This window comes from Gouania willdenowi, chromosome 13 (assembly GCF_900634775.1).
Source record: "Gouania willdenowi chromosome 13, fGouWil2.1, whole genome shotgun sequence".
NCBI lineage: Eukaryota > Metazoa > Chordata > Actinopteri > Blenniiformes > Gobiesocidae > Gouania > Gouania willdenowi.
In genome coordinates, this window is record NC_041056.1 from 32,485,710 (window position 1) to 32,504,523 (window position 18,814).

At 41.0% G+C, this 18,814-nt stretch overlaps 1 protein-coding gene across 1 annotated transcript in view; it reads right to left on the reverse strand.

The window, feature by feature from the left end:
- The window catches only part of nf1a (neurofibromin 1a), a 159,162-nt gene that overhangs the window by 125,851 nt on the left and 14,497 nt on the right, over positions 1–18,814 (reverse strand). The window contains 1 exon segment of the mRNA XM_028463763.1: positions 3,687–3,877. Coding sequence (XP_028319564.1) covers positions 3,687–3,877 — 191 coding nt within the window.

Consider the following 18,814-nt stretch of genomic DNA (forward strand, 5'->3'; position numbering starts at 1 on the left):
CTTGCTGCCTCTACCCTGTGATGAATGACTTTGAATATTGCATTTCTTTTTGTAATGTTTTGTGCAGTGTAAATTTCCTCCTTACTTTCTTATTATTTCTGTTACTTTTAACCTTTTTAAAAGCCTTCTGTGGACAAGTGTTGTAAACTAGCACATTTGCTAATACACTGACAATACTTCTGGGTAGCTAATGTAATTGTGTTGTCCATACCAAATAAATCTTGCCATTGTAATCAAAATGTTACTGTAATTGAGTTCAGATAACTGACATTGTAATTGTAATTACCATGAAAATTCTATAAAATTGTCAATTATAACTAGATTAAACACAAAACAGAACTACGGCTTACACATATGGAGTTAATTATTATTAAAATATGCGTCATATCAAGTTTTCCCGCTACTTGTTAGTGAATCTATACACTCATACAGGCGGTAAGGGTTTGAAGGGTTAGTGGGTTAGAGTTAGGATATAATTCTTATTATTTTTTAATAAGAACGATACAATTTTACAAAGTAACAATACTGTAAATGTCCCTAGTTGGACTTTTCCATGAGATATTATAATCGATGCACTACAATGTAAAGATGCTAAAACGACACAGTACACACATACAAAAACACTATATAAATAAATGTTAGTGAAATTGTAACTGAACTTTAGTAATTGACAACGTAATTGTAATTGACTTTCAGGGGAAAAAAAGATAATTCTAATTTATTTGTAAAAAAAATGCCAGTTACCATAATCATAACTGCATTTTAATAGAATATGGATAATTGAAAACGTAATTGTAAATTAAAAATGTAATTGTCCCCAACCCTGGCATGTGTTGATTGTCTGCTTTTGGGCTTTACTACAAGCTTTCCCCCAGTCTGTCATCATGTAGATCCTCGCTCCACACCTCCAACCTCTTTTCAGATGACTTCAGACACTCAGCGACTAAATGATTGAATATCTTGGAGATTGTACCCCTCCTTAAACATTACCCATCATTGTATTTTCAAATGTCGATTCACTCGGGGTAGATAGTGACTGACCCTGTTGTGTCCTAGTGAAGTTTCGCAGTTGTAAAAATGTGAAAAATGTAAAATTAGCTATATCATGTTTATTAGATATGTCTTCAAATGATCTCAGGTGTTTTGTAACTGGGTGGTACAGATCTATTTTTTTATTTCTTTTTTCAGGATCATGTTTTGAATCCTGCATCCGATTTTCTTGGGGGGAAGGAGGTATTCCTTCCCCATATTGGACTGAAGACAGAAAGAGAGTATACCTCCCCAAGGTGTCTTTTAAATTGATGCCTTTTGGTAATCATAATTGGTGGTCTAATATTCAGGGAAGGATAAATTGTGATTATATTCCATAATTAATATGCTTTGGTAACAAGTACAGTAAATACCCAGCCTCAATCATAGTTCCGTCTTTGTGATATTATTCAAATGCAGCAAACACTAATTGTGTTTTTCAAAATAAAAATTTGGCTAAATTATTTCAGTGTTTTCCTCAGTACACAATTCCTTTAATACAGATTACTGTTACTATTTTGGCCACAATAATCATGATGTTAAAATTTCTTGTTTCATCTCAATCAGGCCCAGGAGAAACCGGCAGGGAGATGCCAACTTTGAGAAGCAGCTGATCTTGAATGCCAACAAAAAGATTTGAAGGTATATTAAATATTGTTGCGACCTGTTTATTGGGTTATAGAAGTGCAATGTATTGCCAATGGAGATGAGTATATTGGTGTCCAGAGGTGAGCTGCAGAAAAATAACAGATCATAGCTTGTTTTTACAAGAAGCAAGAAACAGCAGGGATCCACCAGGGAAAGACCACTATGACCAGTGACAGAGAATCTTCATTCAGATAAGGGGTTTTCAGGCTGGACAGAAAGTAACATTGCCTTTGGGACTTCACAATTTTGGACTTTTTTTCCCAATAATTATCATTATTTTAGTTATTTATGTGCACTGTAACCAGTGACAAAGCTTCATTCAGTTAAAGTATTTGGTACTACTTTCTGTCCAGTGAGTGAACTGTCAATGACCTTGGACGCTGACTAATTCTTTTTATGTTATTGGTTTGTTTTTGTTTTTTTGTAGTTTACTTATTCATTAGGGCTGAACATTGCACTTGTAAGACCCAAGTTCCAGAACTTTTATTTTTCTTTGGGCAAACAAGTCAGGAAAAAAAATCGTTGAACTAAAAACTGAAAAGTGACTTCATGAAAAGATAAATAATGTTTAAATGTTTTGTACTTTGAATGTTGCACTTTGAGGAACATCTTTGGTTTCCTACCTTACCCTCGTTCCTACCTCAGATTGTGTTTGTGTTAGTACAAGAATTATGTCGACACATCTACTGGACTTTGTCGCTAACAGTATACTGCAGTTCAGAATGGTTTTTGTTTTAATAATTCCTCATTAAAAAGACCCTTCAAGCAGCAAGTTTTTGAGAATATACTGTAGGGGCACTGTAGCTGGCTCCTCGTGTGGACTGAATGGGTGGCAACAGTTGGGAAATGCCAGTATTCGTGTAGTAATAGCTTGCAGCAACATATTGAAAAAAAAAAAAAAAAAAGAACTATGAACTAGTTAATTTTTGGAACTGTGAATTAAGTTCAAAGTTTTGAATTATGAACTGAACGAGTTTATTCTAATATTTGTGAAATTAAATTTGAAGTAGTTCATGTACAAATTGAATATTCCCAAAACTGTCTGTAGCCCCTGCAGTTTCACAATGTAATTTTGATTCTTTATCTCACTAAACATCACATATGGATGTAAGTGATTCCCCACCCCGAACATTTCAAGATATTGCCAAGGACTATCCAAGAAAATAATTAATGAATAATTAAAAGTGCAAGTCTATGCACAACATCCAATGAACATTGAACCCCTCAGGTTTGATGACTCGATTTTGTGCACTCTCTCCATCGTTAGCTTATCGCGTAGCGTTGCCAGCCACAGGGCCTTAGGTAGTCAGCTCTCCAGGAAAATACACACGCCCTTGCCCTCCGCTCCCTTGTGTAAATTAACCTGTCTCAAATTAGAGCTTCTTGATCTGGTCTCCAGCTCCCTTAGCCTCTCTTCCATGTCTAGTTTTGCTTTCAAGAGATCTTACTTTTGTTTGGAGCATGGTTACATCATCTTCAGTGTTAGAGATCCTAGTTTCTGTCTGTGTCCCTCACTCCGCACAATCGGAGATATCCTTCCTCATGCATTGAAATGCGGTCATCAAGCCATCAAATCAGGCAGAAAACTTTACGTTGTTAATTGGCATCAGTAGGGTGTCCATCTTGGTTCTAGGTTCATCCACCGTATCGTGGCATCTGAACATGTCCTATTTGCCTGTTGCACTAGCGTTAGCTGCTTCAGCAGTGACCATAGCTTTAGCACTTGGGCTAGCCTTGGAGCTACCACTCGGCGACGTAAAGCTTGAAAGTTTTGCTTGAAGTTGTTTGCTTCAGGGTTGTTTGTTTTTCTTTGCAATAGAGGCATAGCAGTAGTTGCTTACATAAAGTAAACCTCGTCGCAGTCCCGAGAATGAGATTTTTTTTCAGGATTTAGGCATAGGAGTAGGAGAAGGAGCTAAAGCACGTCTACTTAGTACGCCTCCATAACAGGAAGTCAACAGAATAATTCTTAAGACCATGCCTGCTGACATAATGAATAATCTACCTACCTGGTTGAGATGCGGCTGAAGACGGCATTGAAATTGTTGCAGCTTAGGGAGAAGAGGACAGCTGAGGCAGAGGCCCGCAGTTCAGAGGCATGCTGGTGGCCCTCGCGGTACGTGTGGATGAATTGGCAGATCTCTGGAAGGAGCTGTTTAACCAACATAGTCTCATCCAGACGTAAGCAATCCTTGGATTGCTGGAAGAAAAGACAGAAATGCAGCTCATGAGTGAGTGGGAATTACAGTGCTCATTAATTAGATGAATTCTACCAGGGAGTTACAGCATCCCTGGGGTCAATTGTCCACCACATACTGAAAACTATATATGTCAGAATGCAGATGCACAGGAAGGCTTCAAACAGGCCTCCTGTTACAATGAAGTGTGTAGTACAAATAGTAGGAAGCTAAAAATGGTAGTAAAATAACGCACAAAAATGGACACATAGCCCCTTCACTAAATTGGCCATATCTCAAAAAGTAGTCATCAGATCAAACAAAACATTTACAGTATGCCTATTGTATAATCACAGACCAAAGTATGTGGGCCACATTTCTTAAAATGACATGGAATGGCCCTGGTTTGCACATAATTGCCATTTCAAAAATCTGTCAGTGACAATCAACCCTGTTAGGCATTAAAAGGAAAGGCGTAAAAACATAATCTAGCATAGATCACATTTACCTAGTGACACTGACTAGTCATTGTTATCGCCAGCAGTTGAGCATAGGGGGCCCCTACTGTGTGATTTTGATCCCCACACTATGATGTCATCCCCTACACTGCGTTTCAACCTGTGTAGGGGGCTTTTCTTTTTTATTCGGAACAATCGTAATAATTGTTGCAGACTTACAGCCAAAATGACACTTTCAAGTAAAATGGCTGCAAACATGTCTCACACATTAAAGTGTTAATTTATCTCCTGCTGTTCTAGAATGACTTTTAAAGAATATAACCTAACTAAATCTCTACCAGCATATATGATCTTTGATGGAGCAATTCACTAAAGGTACAATTCAAAACAATAGCAGTGGCCTTTATTGTTGTTTTTTACGCCCCCTGGTGGCATTTCCACATACAAATTTTCAAATCAGACTGAACAGTATACTGTAGCAAAAGTCACGGATATTCCTTCATTGAGAAGATTATTAAAGGAGAAGTACCATTTGATTTATATAATTAATAGCAATTTTCTATTCATTACATGTCATTAAAAAAAAAAAAAATACTATATCGTGATGAATATTGTTATTGGGACATGAATCTAACCATATCATGGTATAAAATTTCCTCCATATCACACAGCACTACATCAGCTGCACCATCTATTTACTACAGGTGATCTGCTCGCATGCCCCCGGATTCACCTAGGAACTCCTGCAGCCAATTAGCTGCCCCAATGTTGCCTGTGTGCATCCTCCGCTTCATAACCCGTAAACACTGTCTAATATAAAGGCCCAAACATACTCCAGTGGAACGTATCCGGGGGGACTCCACGCTGACTGTCCACACTCCTCAGAGCTTTCATACTCAAGCGCACCGGCACATAGTAGTTGTAGGGGTCTCATTTATAAACGCTGCGTACATACAAAAGAAAGCATACGGCACTTTTAAGCAACATTTGGGATTTATTAATGAAAAATTACGACTCCAAAAAGTGAAGGATTGAATTAAAGATAGCCTGTGAAATTGATACATTTGTGTGAAATAATCGCATATTATTATATACTGATGCTCCTGGGAGTGAGCCAACATGCCAATACAGATTTATATGAATAATAATTGTAATTACAAGGGCCGCACCAAACTGCTGATCAATTGGCTGCAACACATATAGCTGTTATAAAAAGCTTCGCACTCAAAGACGCATAATGGCTCATCGGGAACTGCTGGAGGACGTGCCGCACGGGACAAATTGAAGGGAGTGGATCTTTAGAGACCAGTGAGACCTATTTGCAGGACCGTGCCTGTGAGGATGCAGCTGAGGGAGGGCGGACAAAGTGCTGTGGAGCCCCTGGCCTCACTCCCCTCATTCACGCCACAAAATATGATTTTACTTGAAATTAAACTATTGTTAATTGGTTGGTTGTGATTTATAAATGTAAACAGGCATAGGATGTGTGCCCTCTTTTATAAATATGAAAGTGTTTTGCATATGCATTTTATGTTTCAGTGTACACCAGCTCTACGCACAATTTTCTAAATGAGGTCCCAAAAATGCCCTACATTTCCCACAATCCTTAGCACTGATCTGTAGTCGGAAAGTTTGTAACTTGTCTGCCAGTCTCTCCTCAAAGCTCATCTTCATCTCTCCTGCTCTATTTCGCCAGGCGGTGAGCAGGTCAGTGTTGCATTTAATGCGGGACGGGTTGATGTGAAAAATACATGCTGAGCTTTGTGTTTTGTGTGACACAGCGGACTCCTCAGGGTCGTAAAATCTGAGTTCCGCACCTAACTAGCAGAGTATGTTTAAATCTTAATCATAATCTAAACAAAAACAATTACCTCATTGGCCGACAACTAGGTGGGCCGAGCACAGGAATTTTAAAGCCGAAGCGCGCTTTCAAGTCAGTCTTTTGAATAAAATTTTATGTCTTGTGTATACAGTATACAATGTCTGATTATTTATTTGTCGATGACCTATAGAAAGCATGAGTAACTCCATTCATCATGACCCTTCACCAACTCAAAAATAACCTTTGGCTTTAAAGTAAGGCTGTAATAAAAATGTAAAACATTTTTAGCTTTACTTCACAACATTCGGCCCTTAAAATGCAGGAAATAGTGTTTTAGAGGGTTATAAATTTAAAAAAAAATTCTGAATAGTGATGCCCTCAAACATCCCTACATCACTTGTGCTCCTGCGCTGCACTAAATTCCTGGTGAGAATCCTGCTGCCATTCGTAGGCTCTATCATTCCCTGTCAGCTTCAGTGATGAAATGTGGCAGCGTTGTCCAAAGTACGGATTCTCTACAAAGTATCGATAATAAACCGCTATATATGGACATAATCCTCATTTGCAAAAGTATCAATACTTACCTCCCCTTACCCTTCACAGACAAACAGCAGAAGCAGGCAGATACACTGTGTGTGCCTGCCTGTGTACTTCCCTTACCAATTATTTAGTTATTAGTAATGGACCAAAAATTTAACCACCAAAAAAACACTTTTCTCACTGAAACAATCTGACCAAAATAGAGGGCCCCAAGGACTCGTCTGGATACAGGCCAATATACCTGAGCACTAAATCGTCTGCTAAGCAGAGATTGAGATGAAGTGTGATTTATGTTTGTGACACATCGACACTGAAGCTACATCTAGCCCTCCGTCAACAAGGACCCCTACGCAGCAGTATGATGCGTGGACGTGGCTGCGCATCAGAAGCATGAAATGGGCTTTAGAGTCTATCGGCACACATTTCACTGCAATTTATTGAACTGTACTTGCTCCGCGTTATAAAGAGCATTACTTGGAGGGGATTAAAACAGCACACACTCAGAATGCCAAATTAGCTTAATGAACAGAGCTGTTGTTACCAGCAGAAACGAGCCATGGCTCAGTAGTTGGGTGCAGGAAGTGCAAAAATATGGCTCGCAGCTGCAATGAAAGCTGTGTGAACGCATATCTGTTCATTGACAGGATGATACGCTACTACCTCCAAAGAGCAACACCTGACTCTAATGAATAGGTCTCCTGACAGTTCCTTTAGTCACAAGGAAATAAAAGGGACAATTTGGTGGGGATGTAGTTAGTGACATTACATCCCCTGTAAGCAAAAGAGTAATAGTGCTCTGAACAAGTATGTTTACTGTACAAGCTGCATTGAAGGACTTTCTGTGAAGGAATTCTGTCAGGAATTCTGGTTAACTATCTATCTAACTTTGGCTTAGTGCAAAATAGCTTAGGACTCAGATCCCTCTCATAGCAGCTCGGCTTGAAGCAGTCCTCGTCATTCAGCCTGTACGATGGTACGTTACATCCAGGCAAAATGACGCTGAGCATAGACCTCTGAGGGTCAGATTCTTCATGCTCTTGTGTGCTCCACAGGCACATCTGACAAACTTCACCTGGCTAACTCCAAACTATACACCATCTTTTGATAGAGCTTGTAATTAAAATTCACAACAGGTATTGTGGTAAGGATGACCGGCAGCGGAGGGGACAGACAGACTCGAGAGTAGAAATACGTTTCAAGCTTTTTCTATTTATTTTTCTTCCTTGTCAGGTGCAATATATTTACAGTGAAACCCCCAAAACAGAAAACCAAAAACTTGAGCAAAACAAAAAGAAAAGGGCATTGAGATGCCAGGCTATATTTTTGCAAATCCTGAACATGGACTTTACCCTCTGTTTGTTGCCATCAGTTTTAACAGGTCTGCTCACTCAGGGTCCTCTCTAGCAACTGAGGCTGTGCTCCCTTTATAGGCAGCCTCTAACTGTAACTCCTCCCACAGACAAACCAAACCCCATCTAAAATCAATTAACTTAATAACAAACCAAATAATCATACAAGCAACACACAAAACAACAAACCTTAATTACTCAATCATACATAATAACTTCATGTAAATTAATTCACCTTAAATGTTTTTAAAATCCAAAACAAACAAAAATTACACAAACACCCCTGTACAAATGGTTTGACCCAACACCAGCCCACCAAACACCCCTATTTACATGAGTTGGGTTAGTCCCTCTGGTTTCCTGAAAATGGAAGTGCTCCTGTGACCATGGTGGTGAGTTAGCTGCTAAACAACAACCCCATATGCTGCTAGGCCTTTCCCTGCATAGATGCTGAGGTCAGTAACTAACTGTGGTTATAGTGTGAGTGTCACGGCTCACTCCGTGACATTTCCCCCCCCTTCTCGAGATGCCCCCTGTGGCACTCTGGAGAGAAAGTCTGCAGTGCAATTCAATTTCCCAGAATGGTACAACACCTGAAAGTCAAAAGGCTGTATAGCCAAGAACCACCTGGTTATACGTGCATTTGTGTCTCTCATACGCCCCAACCATGACAGTGCCTTGTGGTCCGTTTCCAATACAAACTTACGACCCATCAGGTAATACCTGAAAGAGTCCAAGGACCACTTGATTGCCAGGCACTCCTTCTCAATGGTGGAGTAGTTACACTCCCTTGGTAGGAGTTTGCGACTAATATAAGCCACAGGGCGTAGCTGTCCATGGCTCACCTGCAGCAGCACAGCGCCCAAGCCTCGCTCTGATGCATCCGTCTGAAGTGTAAATGTCTCATCAAAGTTGGGACTGATCAGCACCGGCTCCTGGCATAAAGAGTTTTTTAGTGCCCAAAAGGCTGTTTCACAGTCCTCAGTCCAAATAACCTTGTTGGGCTGCTTCTTCCGTGTCAGTTCAGTCAGTACCAGTGCTACTTCTGAAAAGTTTGGGATGAAGCGTCTATACCAACCCACCAACCCCCGACCCAATATGTAGCCGAGGTAAGAAGTCTCTTCCTTTGCCAAGGTGCACTTATTGGGGTGAATGGTCAGGCCTGCCTCTTTTATCAAAGACAGGATATGACCCAGGTGACGTAAATGTTCCTCCCAGCTGGTACTGTACACAACAATATCATCCAAGTAGGCAGCTGCAAAGCCCTCCGTCCCCCTGAGGACTCTGTCCATTAACCGCTGGAAGGTAGCGGGTGCCCCATGCAATCCAAAAGGAAGTACAGTGAATTGGAAATGCCCAAATGGTGTCCTAAAAGCAGTCAGCTCTTTACTGTCCTCCGCCAATGGCACCTGCCAGTACCCTTTGCATAAGTCCAGCGTGCTCAGGTACTTTGCTTTGCCGAGGCGCTCAACCAGATCATCCACCCTCGGCATGGGGTAGGGGTCAAACTTTGCCTGGGTGTTGACCTTCCTGAAGTCCAGGCAAAAGCGCAGGCCTCCATCCTTTTTTGGGACCAGAATGATGGGACTGCTCCACTCACTACTCGAGGGCTCAATTACCCCCAACTCCTGCATCATGTCGAGTTCCCCCTTCAATATTGGAAGAAGACGTTCAGGAACTCTGTAGCATGGCTGTCGAACTGGCCCCCGGTCCGTCAGCACAACGCGGTGCTCCACCAGCGTTGTCCTTCCTGGCCGCTCCATGAAGAGATCATCAGGCAGGATGTTGTGAAGCTCACTCCGCTGAGCATCTGGCAGGTGACTCAGGTCTAGCTCCGTCCTCCCTTCCTGGCCCGGCAGGTACTGCTCACTGCAATCATCCTCTTCCTGGACCGCCCGGATCAGCATTGCTACTGATGTGGCTGCAGGCTCCGGTCTCTCATTCCACACCTTCAGCATGTTGACATGGAACACCTGGTGATGCTTCCGATGATCAGGCATATCAATTTCATAAGTCACTGGCCCCATTTTCCTTGATACGACGTACGGACCCTGCCATTTTGCAAGTAATTTGTTGTCAGAGCTGGGCAGCAACAGCAGCACTCCATCACCTGGCTGGAATGTGCGGGAACGGGCTGCACGGTCGTACCAAGACTGCTGCTTCTTCTGGGCCTCCCGCAGGTTCTGTTGTGCCAGTCCTGCTGCTGTTGAGAGCTTCTCCCTCATCTTCATCACAAAGGAGATGACATCCATCTTGTTCGGCATCTCTCCCTCCCAAGATTCTCTGAGGACGTCCAGTGGCCCACGAACATGATGTGCGTACAGGAGCTCAAACGGTGAGAAGCCTGTGGATGCCTGCGGAACTTCTCTGTATGCAAACATCAGGTATGGCAACCACTGGTCCCAGTCTTTAGCATTCTCTGAAACAAACTTCTTGAGCATGCTGATCAGAGTCTGATTGAACCTTTCGACAAGTCCGTCGGTCTGTGGGTGGTATGGGGTCGTTCTGATGCGTTTGATACCTAAGAGGTTGTAAACCTGCCTGAGAGTGCGACTCATGAAGTTTGGGCCTTGATCTGTTAACACCTCCCGGGGAATACCCACTCTTGAAAAGAACTGGAGCATAGCAGTGGCAACATGTTTTGCCGTTATGTCACGTAAGGGGAAAGTCTCTGGGTATCTCGTGGCATAATCACAAATTACCAAAATAAATCTATTCCCCGCCTTACTCCTCTCCAAGGGACCCACTATGTCCACCCCAATTCTCTCAAATGGAGTGTCTAAAACTGGTAGGGGAATCAAAGGGGCTGGAGCAAGAGCTTTCCCACCTGTCTTCTGGCATTGGGGACAAGACTTGCAAAAGTTTTTAACATCCTCATACAGGCCTGGCCAATGGAACCTCTTGCTGATTCTTTGTAAAGTCTTCATGCAAGCTAGATGGCCCGCCCATGGGATTGAGTGTCCAAGTTCTAAAACTTCATGTCTATTCTTTTTAGGAACAATCAGTTGGAGACCTTCTTCACTCTTTCGATATAAAAGATTGTTCTCCACTACATATTTATCCCTGCCCAGCAAAGAATAATTATCTGAACTATCTGGAGTTCTCTTAAAGCAAGGGACAAGTGTGGCATCCTGACGTTGTTCCTCTGCTAAGTCTGTACTGAACACTAACTCTATGTCAGTTATATCTGGGTGTGTCGCATCAGTGTTTGGCTGCATGTTGGCATGCTCTATCATCTCACCAACATCCTTCCTGCGCTTCTCACAATGCGTCTCTCTTGGCTGTCTAGACTCAACCGGGACATCAGCCTCAAAGTAAGGCAATTCTGAGCGGTGTGATTGCTGTTCTGTTTTAGCTTGGGCTCTGGTAACTACCCCACACCAAGCTGTGTTACCCACCAGCTCTGGTAATAAGGGAAAGTCTTGCCCTAACAGCACTGGATAGGGTAACTTTGGCACCACTCCCACTCTTAGAAGAAAGGTCTGGTCACTAACTCTCACATACACATCTGCCGTATCGTACTCTGTCCTATCACCATGCACACAGCAAACTTCAACAGTTTCACCAAAATTACATTCCTTGGGAGAAATTATCTCTGCTTCAACCAATGACTGAGAACATCCTGTGTCTATGAGGGCTGTAACTGGTTTACCATTAAGTTCTATGGTGATGATGGGATCTTTAAATTGGCAGATTTTTAGGGGTGGGGAGGGGCTGGGCACATAGCAGAGATTACTATATTTTGACTTTCGAAGAGGGCAAGCTGGACTCTTGTGACCTTCCCTGCCACACTCAAAACAGACTAAGGGTTTGGGCCTGTTCAGGGAGGGGGGTGGAGCTTTGCTTTTATGACTAAATCTAGCATCAGAGCCATCCCTACCAACACCATCAGACTTACCCCAGGCCTGCTTGTCGATCACCCCAGCGTAGCGATAGGTCCTTGGGCCCCTGTGCGCCGCCACAAAGTTTTCCACCAGCTTGGCTGCCTCTGCTGCTGTCGCTGGACTGTGCTCTTTCACCCAGATCTTTAATTCAGGATAGAGGACACGCAGATACTGTTCCAGCACCATCTTCTCCATCAGGCCTTCTTTAGTGCACTGCTCGAACCTGGTCCATTTGCAGAAGAGGTCTTTGAGGCGAATGTAAAGTTCTTGCGGTGTCTCTGTTGGGCTGGTCTCCATGGCACGGAACTGTAAGCGATAAGTCTCTGAGTTTATTTCATACTTTTTCAGCACAGCTTCTTTGAGCAGGTCATAATCTGTTGCGCTGTCTGGGTCCATAGCCACAAATGCACTGCGTGCTTTGCCTGTCAGCAGCGGAATCAAGTGAATGGCCCACTCTTCCTTCGGCCACTCATACACCCCTGCGAGGCGCTCATAAGTGGTCAAGTAGTGCTCAATATTGTCAGAGTCCTCAAGCTTGGCCATCTTTAGCTCGTAGGCCCGACCCCTGGGGTTAACTGCTGGCGGCTCTGGCGTTGTGGGGCGGGATGGAGGTGGTTGAGGTGTGCTTGCTCTCTCTCTGGTCGCTTCCAAGTCCAATTGTAGCTGAACCACCTGGTGGTTGAGAACCTGGAACTGCTTGGCTTGTCTGGTTGACTCCTTCTCCATCCGCTCATCTCTGGCTCGCTGGACCTCCATGAAAGACTCAAACATTTTTCCAAGGTGACTAAGTGCTTCACCAGCAGTTGGTTGCCCACTGACCTCTGTCACCTCAGCAGCACTCTCTTCAGGTCTTTTCTTCCTGGTCTCCATTTTTTTTTTTTTTTTTTTTTTCTTCTTTCTCTATTATTGCCTGTCCTTCTTCAGTCCACCTCCTTCATCCCACTTCTGACACCAAATGTGGTAAGGATGACCGGCAGCGGAGGGGACAGACAGACTTGAGAGTAGAAATACGTTTCAAGCTTTTTCTATTTATTTTTCTTCCTTGTCAGGTGCAATATATTTACAGTGAAACCCCCAAAACAGAAAACCAAAAACTTGAGCAAAACAAAAAGAAAAGGGCATTGAGATGCCAGGCTATATTTTTGCAAATCCTGAACATGGACTTTACCCTCTGTTTGTTGCCATCAGTTTTAACAGGTCTGCTCACTCAGGGTCCTCTCTAGCAACTGAGGCTGTGCTCCCTTTATAGGCAGCCTCTAACTGTAACTCCTCCCACAGACAAACCCAACCCCATCTAAAATCAATTAACTTAATAACAAACCAAATAATCATACAAGCAACACACAAAACAACAAACCTTAATTACTCAATCATACATAATAACTTCATGTAAATTAATTCACCTTAAATGTTTTTAAAATCCAAAACAAACAAAAATTACACAAACACCCCTGTACAAATGGTTTGACCCAACACCAGCCCACCAAACACCCCTATTTACATGAGTTGGGTTAGTCCCTCTGGTTTCCTGAAAATGGAAGTGCTCCTGTGACCATGGTGGTGAGTTAGCTGCTAAACAACAACCCCATATGCTGGTAGGCCTTTCCCTGCATAGATGCTGAGGTCAGTAACTAACTGTGGTTATAGTGTGAGTGTCACGGCTCACTCCGTGACAGGTATCCTTTAAAAACACCTTGGTACATCATGTTTGTAGACATCTAAGCTTGTAGGTTTCTAGGTACATTGTTGTTTTATTTGTTGTCTTAACCTTTGTATTAGTGCTGTCAAAAGATTAAAAAATTGATAGATTAATCAATTATGCTCTGCTCCTATAGTCAATATAAAATAAATAAGACAGATCCTCAATCAAAGTGCTGTAAATTAGCACATCAAAATTAACATTGTTCAACACAAAATAAAGTGCTGAAACAGAAGAAAAAACAATGTCTTTTTTTTTGGTTTAAAACCTTTTTCACAGCGATCACATTTGGGGTCTAGGTCAGGTTTAAACTTAGTCAGTTTCACTTTTGACCAATACAATCTGTGAACAATTTTAAATTGAATTACCCTATATCTTAAACAAATTTAAGATGAATAAATATTATCCATCACAGACTGCCATACGTCTTCAGGGATTACAGTTGCAAGCTTCTCCTCCTACTTTCCTTTGACACGAGCCAATGGTTCCAAAACATGGGAATTAATAATAGCATAATTTTACCAAAAAGTCCTTTGGAGTTTGCATTCAAGTCCAAGACGTTTTCAAAGAGTGTGTCAGGTGGTCGTGATGGGAAGTGATTAAGTGAAGCAGACACAAAACTGCAAAGCTGAAGATATCTGAAGAAATGAGAATCATGAATTTGTCCTCAGGCCATGTGTGAACCACACTTCAATAGAGTCATCAACAACAGAAGGGACAAACAAATGGTTTTGCATTACAGGAGCGTAAATTGACAGATTATTTAGACCAAAACTTCTTCTGAATTGAGCCCAGATCTTGAAAGAATGTTTAACTGGATTTGTGGAAAATTCACATAAAGGTTGAGGGAGAGGTAACTTTGTACACAGCAAAGAATGCAAAGAGGTAGATCTGCATGACATGTTCTCAAGTATTAACCATTTAAAACTACTGTTGTGTGAAGTATGAGGCCAATATGACATTGTGCGGATATTGGAGATGCGCGCGCTTTTCCCATTCCATACTAATGATGAGACTAACTTGTCTATGTGTGAGAAAAACGATTTTGTTAAAAATAATGGTATAGAGGGAAATAGATATAAAACTTTGGGTAAAATATTCATTTTAACAATATTTATTTTGCCCCCTAATGATAATGGTAATGTATTCCAACATTCAAAATCCTGCTTTATAAAATCTAGTAGTGGGATAAAATTTGTCTTATACATGTATTTGTAATTTTTTTTTATCCATACACCTAGGTATTTGAATTTATCTTTAGTCAGTTTAAATGGGAGTGACCGCCACGTATTCTGTTGTGCTTCAAAATTTATGGGCATAAGCTCACTATTCTGCATGTTTACTTAATAGCCCGATATTTTCCCAAAATCATCCAATCCAGGCTTTGAAGTGACTCAAATACAGAAGTGCGTCATCTGCATAAAGCGATACCTTATGCTCAAAATTTGGGGAGACAGGGGGCAGCCTCGTCTAGTTCCGCGGTCTAGTTTAATAAAATGTGACAGATTACTATTTGAACGAACAGCAGTAACAGGCAAAGAGTATTAAGTATGAATCAAAGATATAAACTTCACACCAAATCCAAATCTCTTCAGAGTATAGAAAAGGTAATCAGCATCCAGCGAGAGAACCACTTCTGGTATATCGGGTGAAGTGGGATAATGAAGAATGTTTAAAAGCCTACGAACATTATGAAATGAATACCGTTTTCTAATAAACCTCGTTTGATCATCAGATACCACTGAAGGTACAACGGTTTCTAGGCGACGTGCTTATATTTTGGCAAAGATTTTGGGCCGATATGAGCTACATTCTAATTTACTTTTACCTTTTTTATGGATCAGACATATAACAGCCTGTCTCAAACTGCTACATGTTTAGCATTGAGGTGAAGGAGCTCCACTTGAAGGCTGGAGTTAAAACAAACTCTTTCTTGCACAATTTTCACACAACTGGGCTTCTGTTTTCCATCTGCATGTACACCAAAGAGTTCAAACAGTTATTAAAATTTGGGAATGTCTTGGACAGGTGTTTTTATGAAATCTGGTACACATGCTTGGTGATGGTCTCTTTTGAAAGATAACATTTTGAAGTTTCTCAAGGAGAATTGTAAACACTGTAGGTATCAGTAAAACTGAGTTATTGTATTATGAAGATGAGTACAGATCTTTTTCTGAACAGCTGACACTGGTTGGACAATATAGCCTGTAGTTTAGTAATACTTGGTCAGATTGGCTAAAATGAGGTTTCGATCAAACCGGTAGAGCTGTGAGGCCATTTCATCTAAAAATTAGGATTCTCAATGACATCTGACTCTGTCTCTCTGATCAATCTCAGGTTTGAACAACTTAATTTTTGGAAACACAGGCCAACTACAATTTTACAGAGTATGTGCACAGTATTAGCTAATAGCACATGGAGGCTGAGATCATGATCTGAAAGAACTATTGGGATTGATTAAAGCTCCTTAGTATTCAGCAGTGAGCACTAGACTTTTCACTGGTTTGCAATTGTTCTTTTGCACTGAAAATTATTAATTTTTTTAAGTTATAAAACTTCTTGAGTGAAAAATTGCAAAAACTGAAAAATACAACTGAAAATGTATAAGGTAATTATTGATAAAATGTGTATATTCCATACAATTGATTTCATAAAATGGGTATAAAAAAGTACAAGTATCAAAGTGAAAGCACCGGTATCAAAAATAAAAAGTACCCAGCCCTAGTGTGGCATCAATCGTTCTGTACAACATGCATCATTGAAACAGTTTGAGGTTAATTTTGCTACTTTTGTGCAAGAGCTATACCAGATGCAGTATACGGTATAAAAGCTATTTAGATGTTTTCTAAATTTTAGATAGAGTTATGACAACTCTCATTCTAAACAGCCACAGTTTTGTAGCAGCAACTGTGAAGGAATCAAAACGTTGTACAATGTTACTAATAATGTCTAATCGTCCTCAAAAGGAAAAGTTCTGGGGTGGTGTGTAGCTCAGTGGGTTGAGCGCCCGCCCCATGTACAGAGGCTATAGTTCCTCACCTGCAGCGGGTCCAGGTTCGATTCCCGGCCTGGGACCCTTTCCTGCGTGTCATTCCCTGCTCTCTCTAACCCCCTTCCTGTCAAGCAACTGTCATATAAAGGCCACTAGAGCCCAAAAATTCCTTTAAAAAAAAAAAAAAAGAAAAAAAAAAAGGAAAAGTTCTGCCAACACTAAAAAACAAAAAAGTTACAGTCTTGCTGCAACTACTAATAACAAAAACCTGTACAGGAAGCTGAGACTTACTCGTAGAGCAAACTGGCCTCTCAATATCTGATGGGAACTGCTCTGCAAATGCAATTGGTGTGGGGAGGTCTGCTTCAGTGAGAAACCTCCCAGAGACCTGGAGAGGGTGACTGATGAAGGATAAGTGCATTAACAGAGCTCTTACATCCTGCATGAGCAGGAACGGCAGAGGGCTGAAAAGAAACGGAATCATTTTTTGGTTTAAAGAGTAACTAAATCCCAAAACCAAAACTTCTTTCTGCTGATTACATACATAATTGCATATGAAGTAGTGTTGCTGATCGATCCTAGCCCAACTTTGGACATTTTAGTCAAAGTATTTCAATTTAGAAAATTTTGTTCTAAAAATGTAACACTGACTGCCCTCTATGGGTTGAAACCAGGCTATTACAATTGAATTTTGCTTTTGGCAGAGAATGGTAGTTTGTGGGGTTTCAAGCATCCGAACAAGCACTGTGTGGCCCGCTCCTCCTATAAAACTGGTAGGAGGGGCTTGTACTACCTCCTATCTCAGCTGTCAATCAACATTGATGAACAGCTCCAATGCCAACAGCGTTCAGCTTCTATAAAGAGCAGATTGTGTGCGTATCCTCATGTGGCTCTGGGTGCATGCTATATTATCTGAAGTGCTGTGTTTGCTTGTGCGAGCGTCACAAAAAGTGGAAACATGTTTCCTCCAAACACAAATAAATTTGAATACATAAACACTACACACATTAAAAAAAAGGCTACAATAGCTGCTGACTCAAAGAGCTCATGGGCTGATATTTTCTGGAATACATTTGTGCATGTGGGTCACTATTAGTGTTATTGTATGCAATTAATTTACCTCTTGAAATGAAATTTTCTTTAAAAAAAAAAAAAAAAAAAAAAAAAAAAAAAACACATGAAAAGCAAAAATAACTCCAATGGTGTTTTTACTGCTGCTGAATCTTGTTTATTTTATTTTATATCTGATAATGAGTTAAATAAAGTTATGGTTGATTTATATCTCTCTGATTTTCTATAAATAAACCAGATCAGACTTGACAATTTAATCATTAATCCACTGAACTTTACTTAAATGAGCAGCATAAATCCCACAAGAAAGTAAATATTTTGCTGTGCACAATCAAAGCTGCTTTAAAAACACATAACCTACAATACGAGCTCTCATAACACTTGTGGAATTTGGGTTTTTAAAGGGGGGGTATTATGTAAAAATCACTTTTTCAAGCTTTATATTATGTTATGTCATTCCCTCCTGAAAAACATACCTCCAGTGCTAGTGATTCACATATTTTTGAGTAATCTTTGAATCTCCTGCCAGCAACCATTTTCCTTTTGTTTTGCTCGAGGGGACGAGGCTCCACCTGGGGATGAGGCCCCTCCTATGTTCTCTTCCTCAGTTTAGCCCACAGCACCCGTCTCTGCAGATTTAGCTTTTGATTTACTTATCTTAAATACTTTTGTAAGAAACCCCTGGCTTATGTTGCCTGTACTCAATTATGTACGCATTAAAAAAATTTTTAAAAACTTGCTTCCCTCTGCAAACAAGCGCGCAAACACACAAACACACACAAGACATTGACCCCGCTTTCAGAGCCAGTAGAAGCCAGTGGGGAAGAAGTACGGTGCTCAGCCATTTCACTCTAACAGAGACATTTTCCTCATTCGCTCATAGGTTTTCACCTTTGTGTACAAATGTGAGTGAAAAAAAGCTGTCATATAAAGCAAACAATTCTTCGGTGTAAATAAGACGGGTAAAACAATCCAATGGGAGCATCTACAAAAAGTTTAATCACGACAATGACGTCACTGATAGGATCGGCAAATTAAGACATTACAGCCGATCACATTAATTGCATAAAATGTAAAATATCGGCCAATACGATATAGCCGATCAGATCTTTGTAAAGTCTAGCTAAGACAGGTGGGAAAACAAA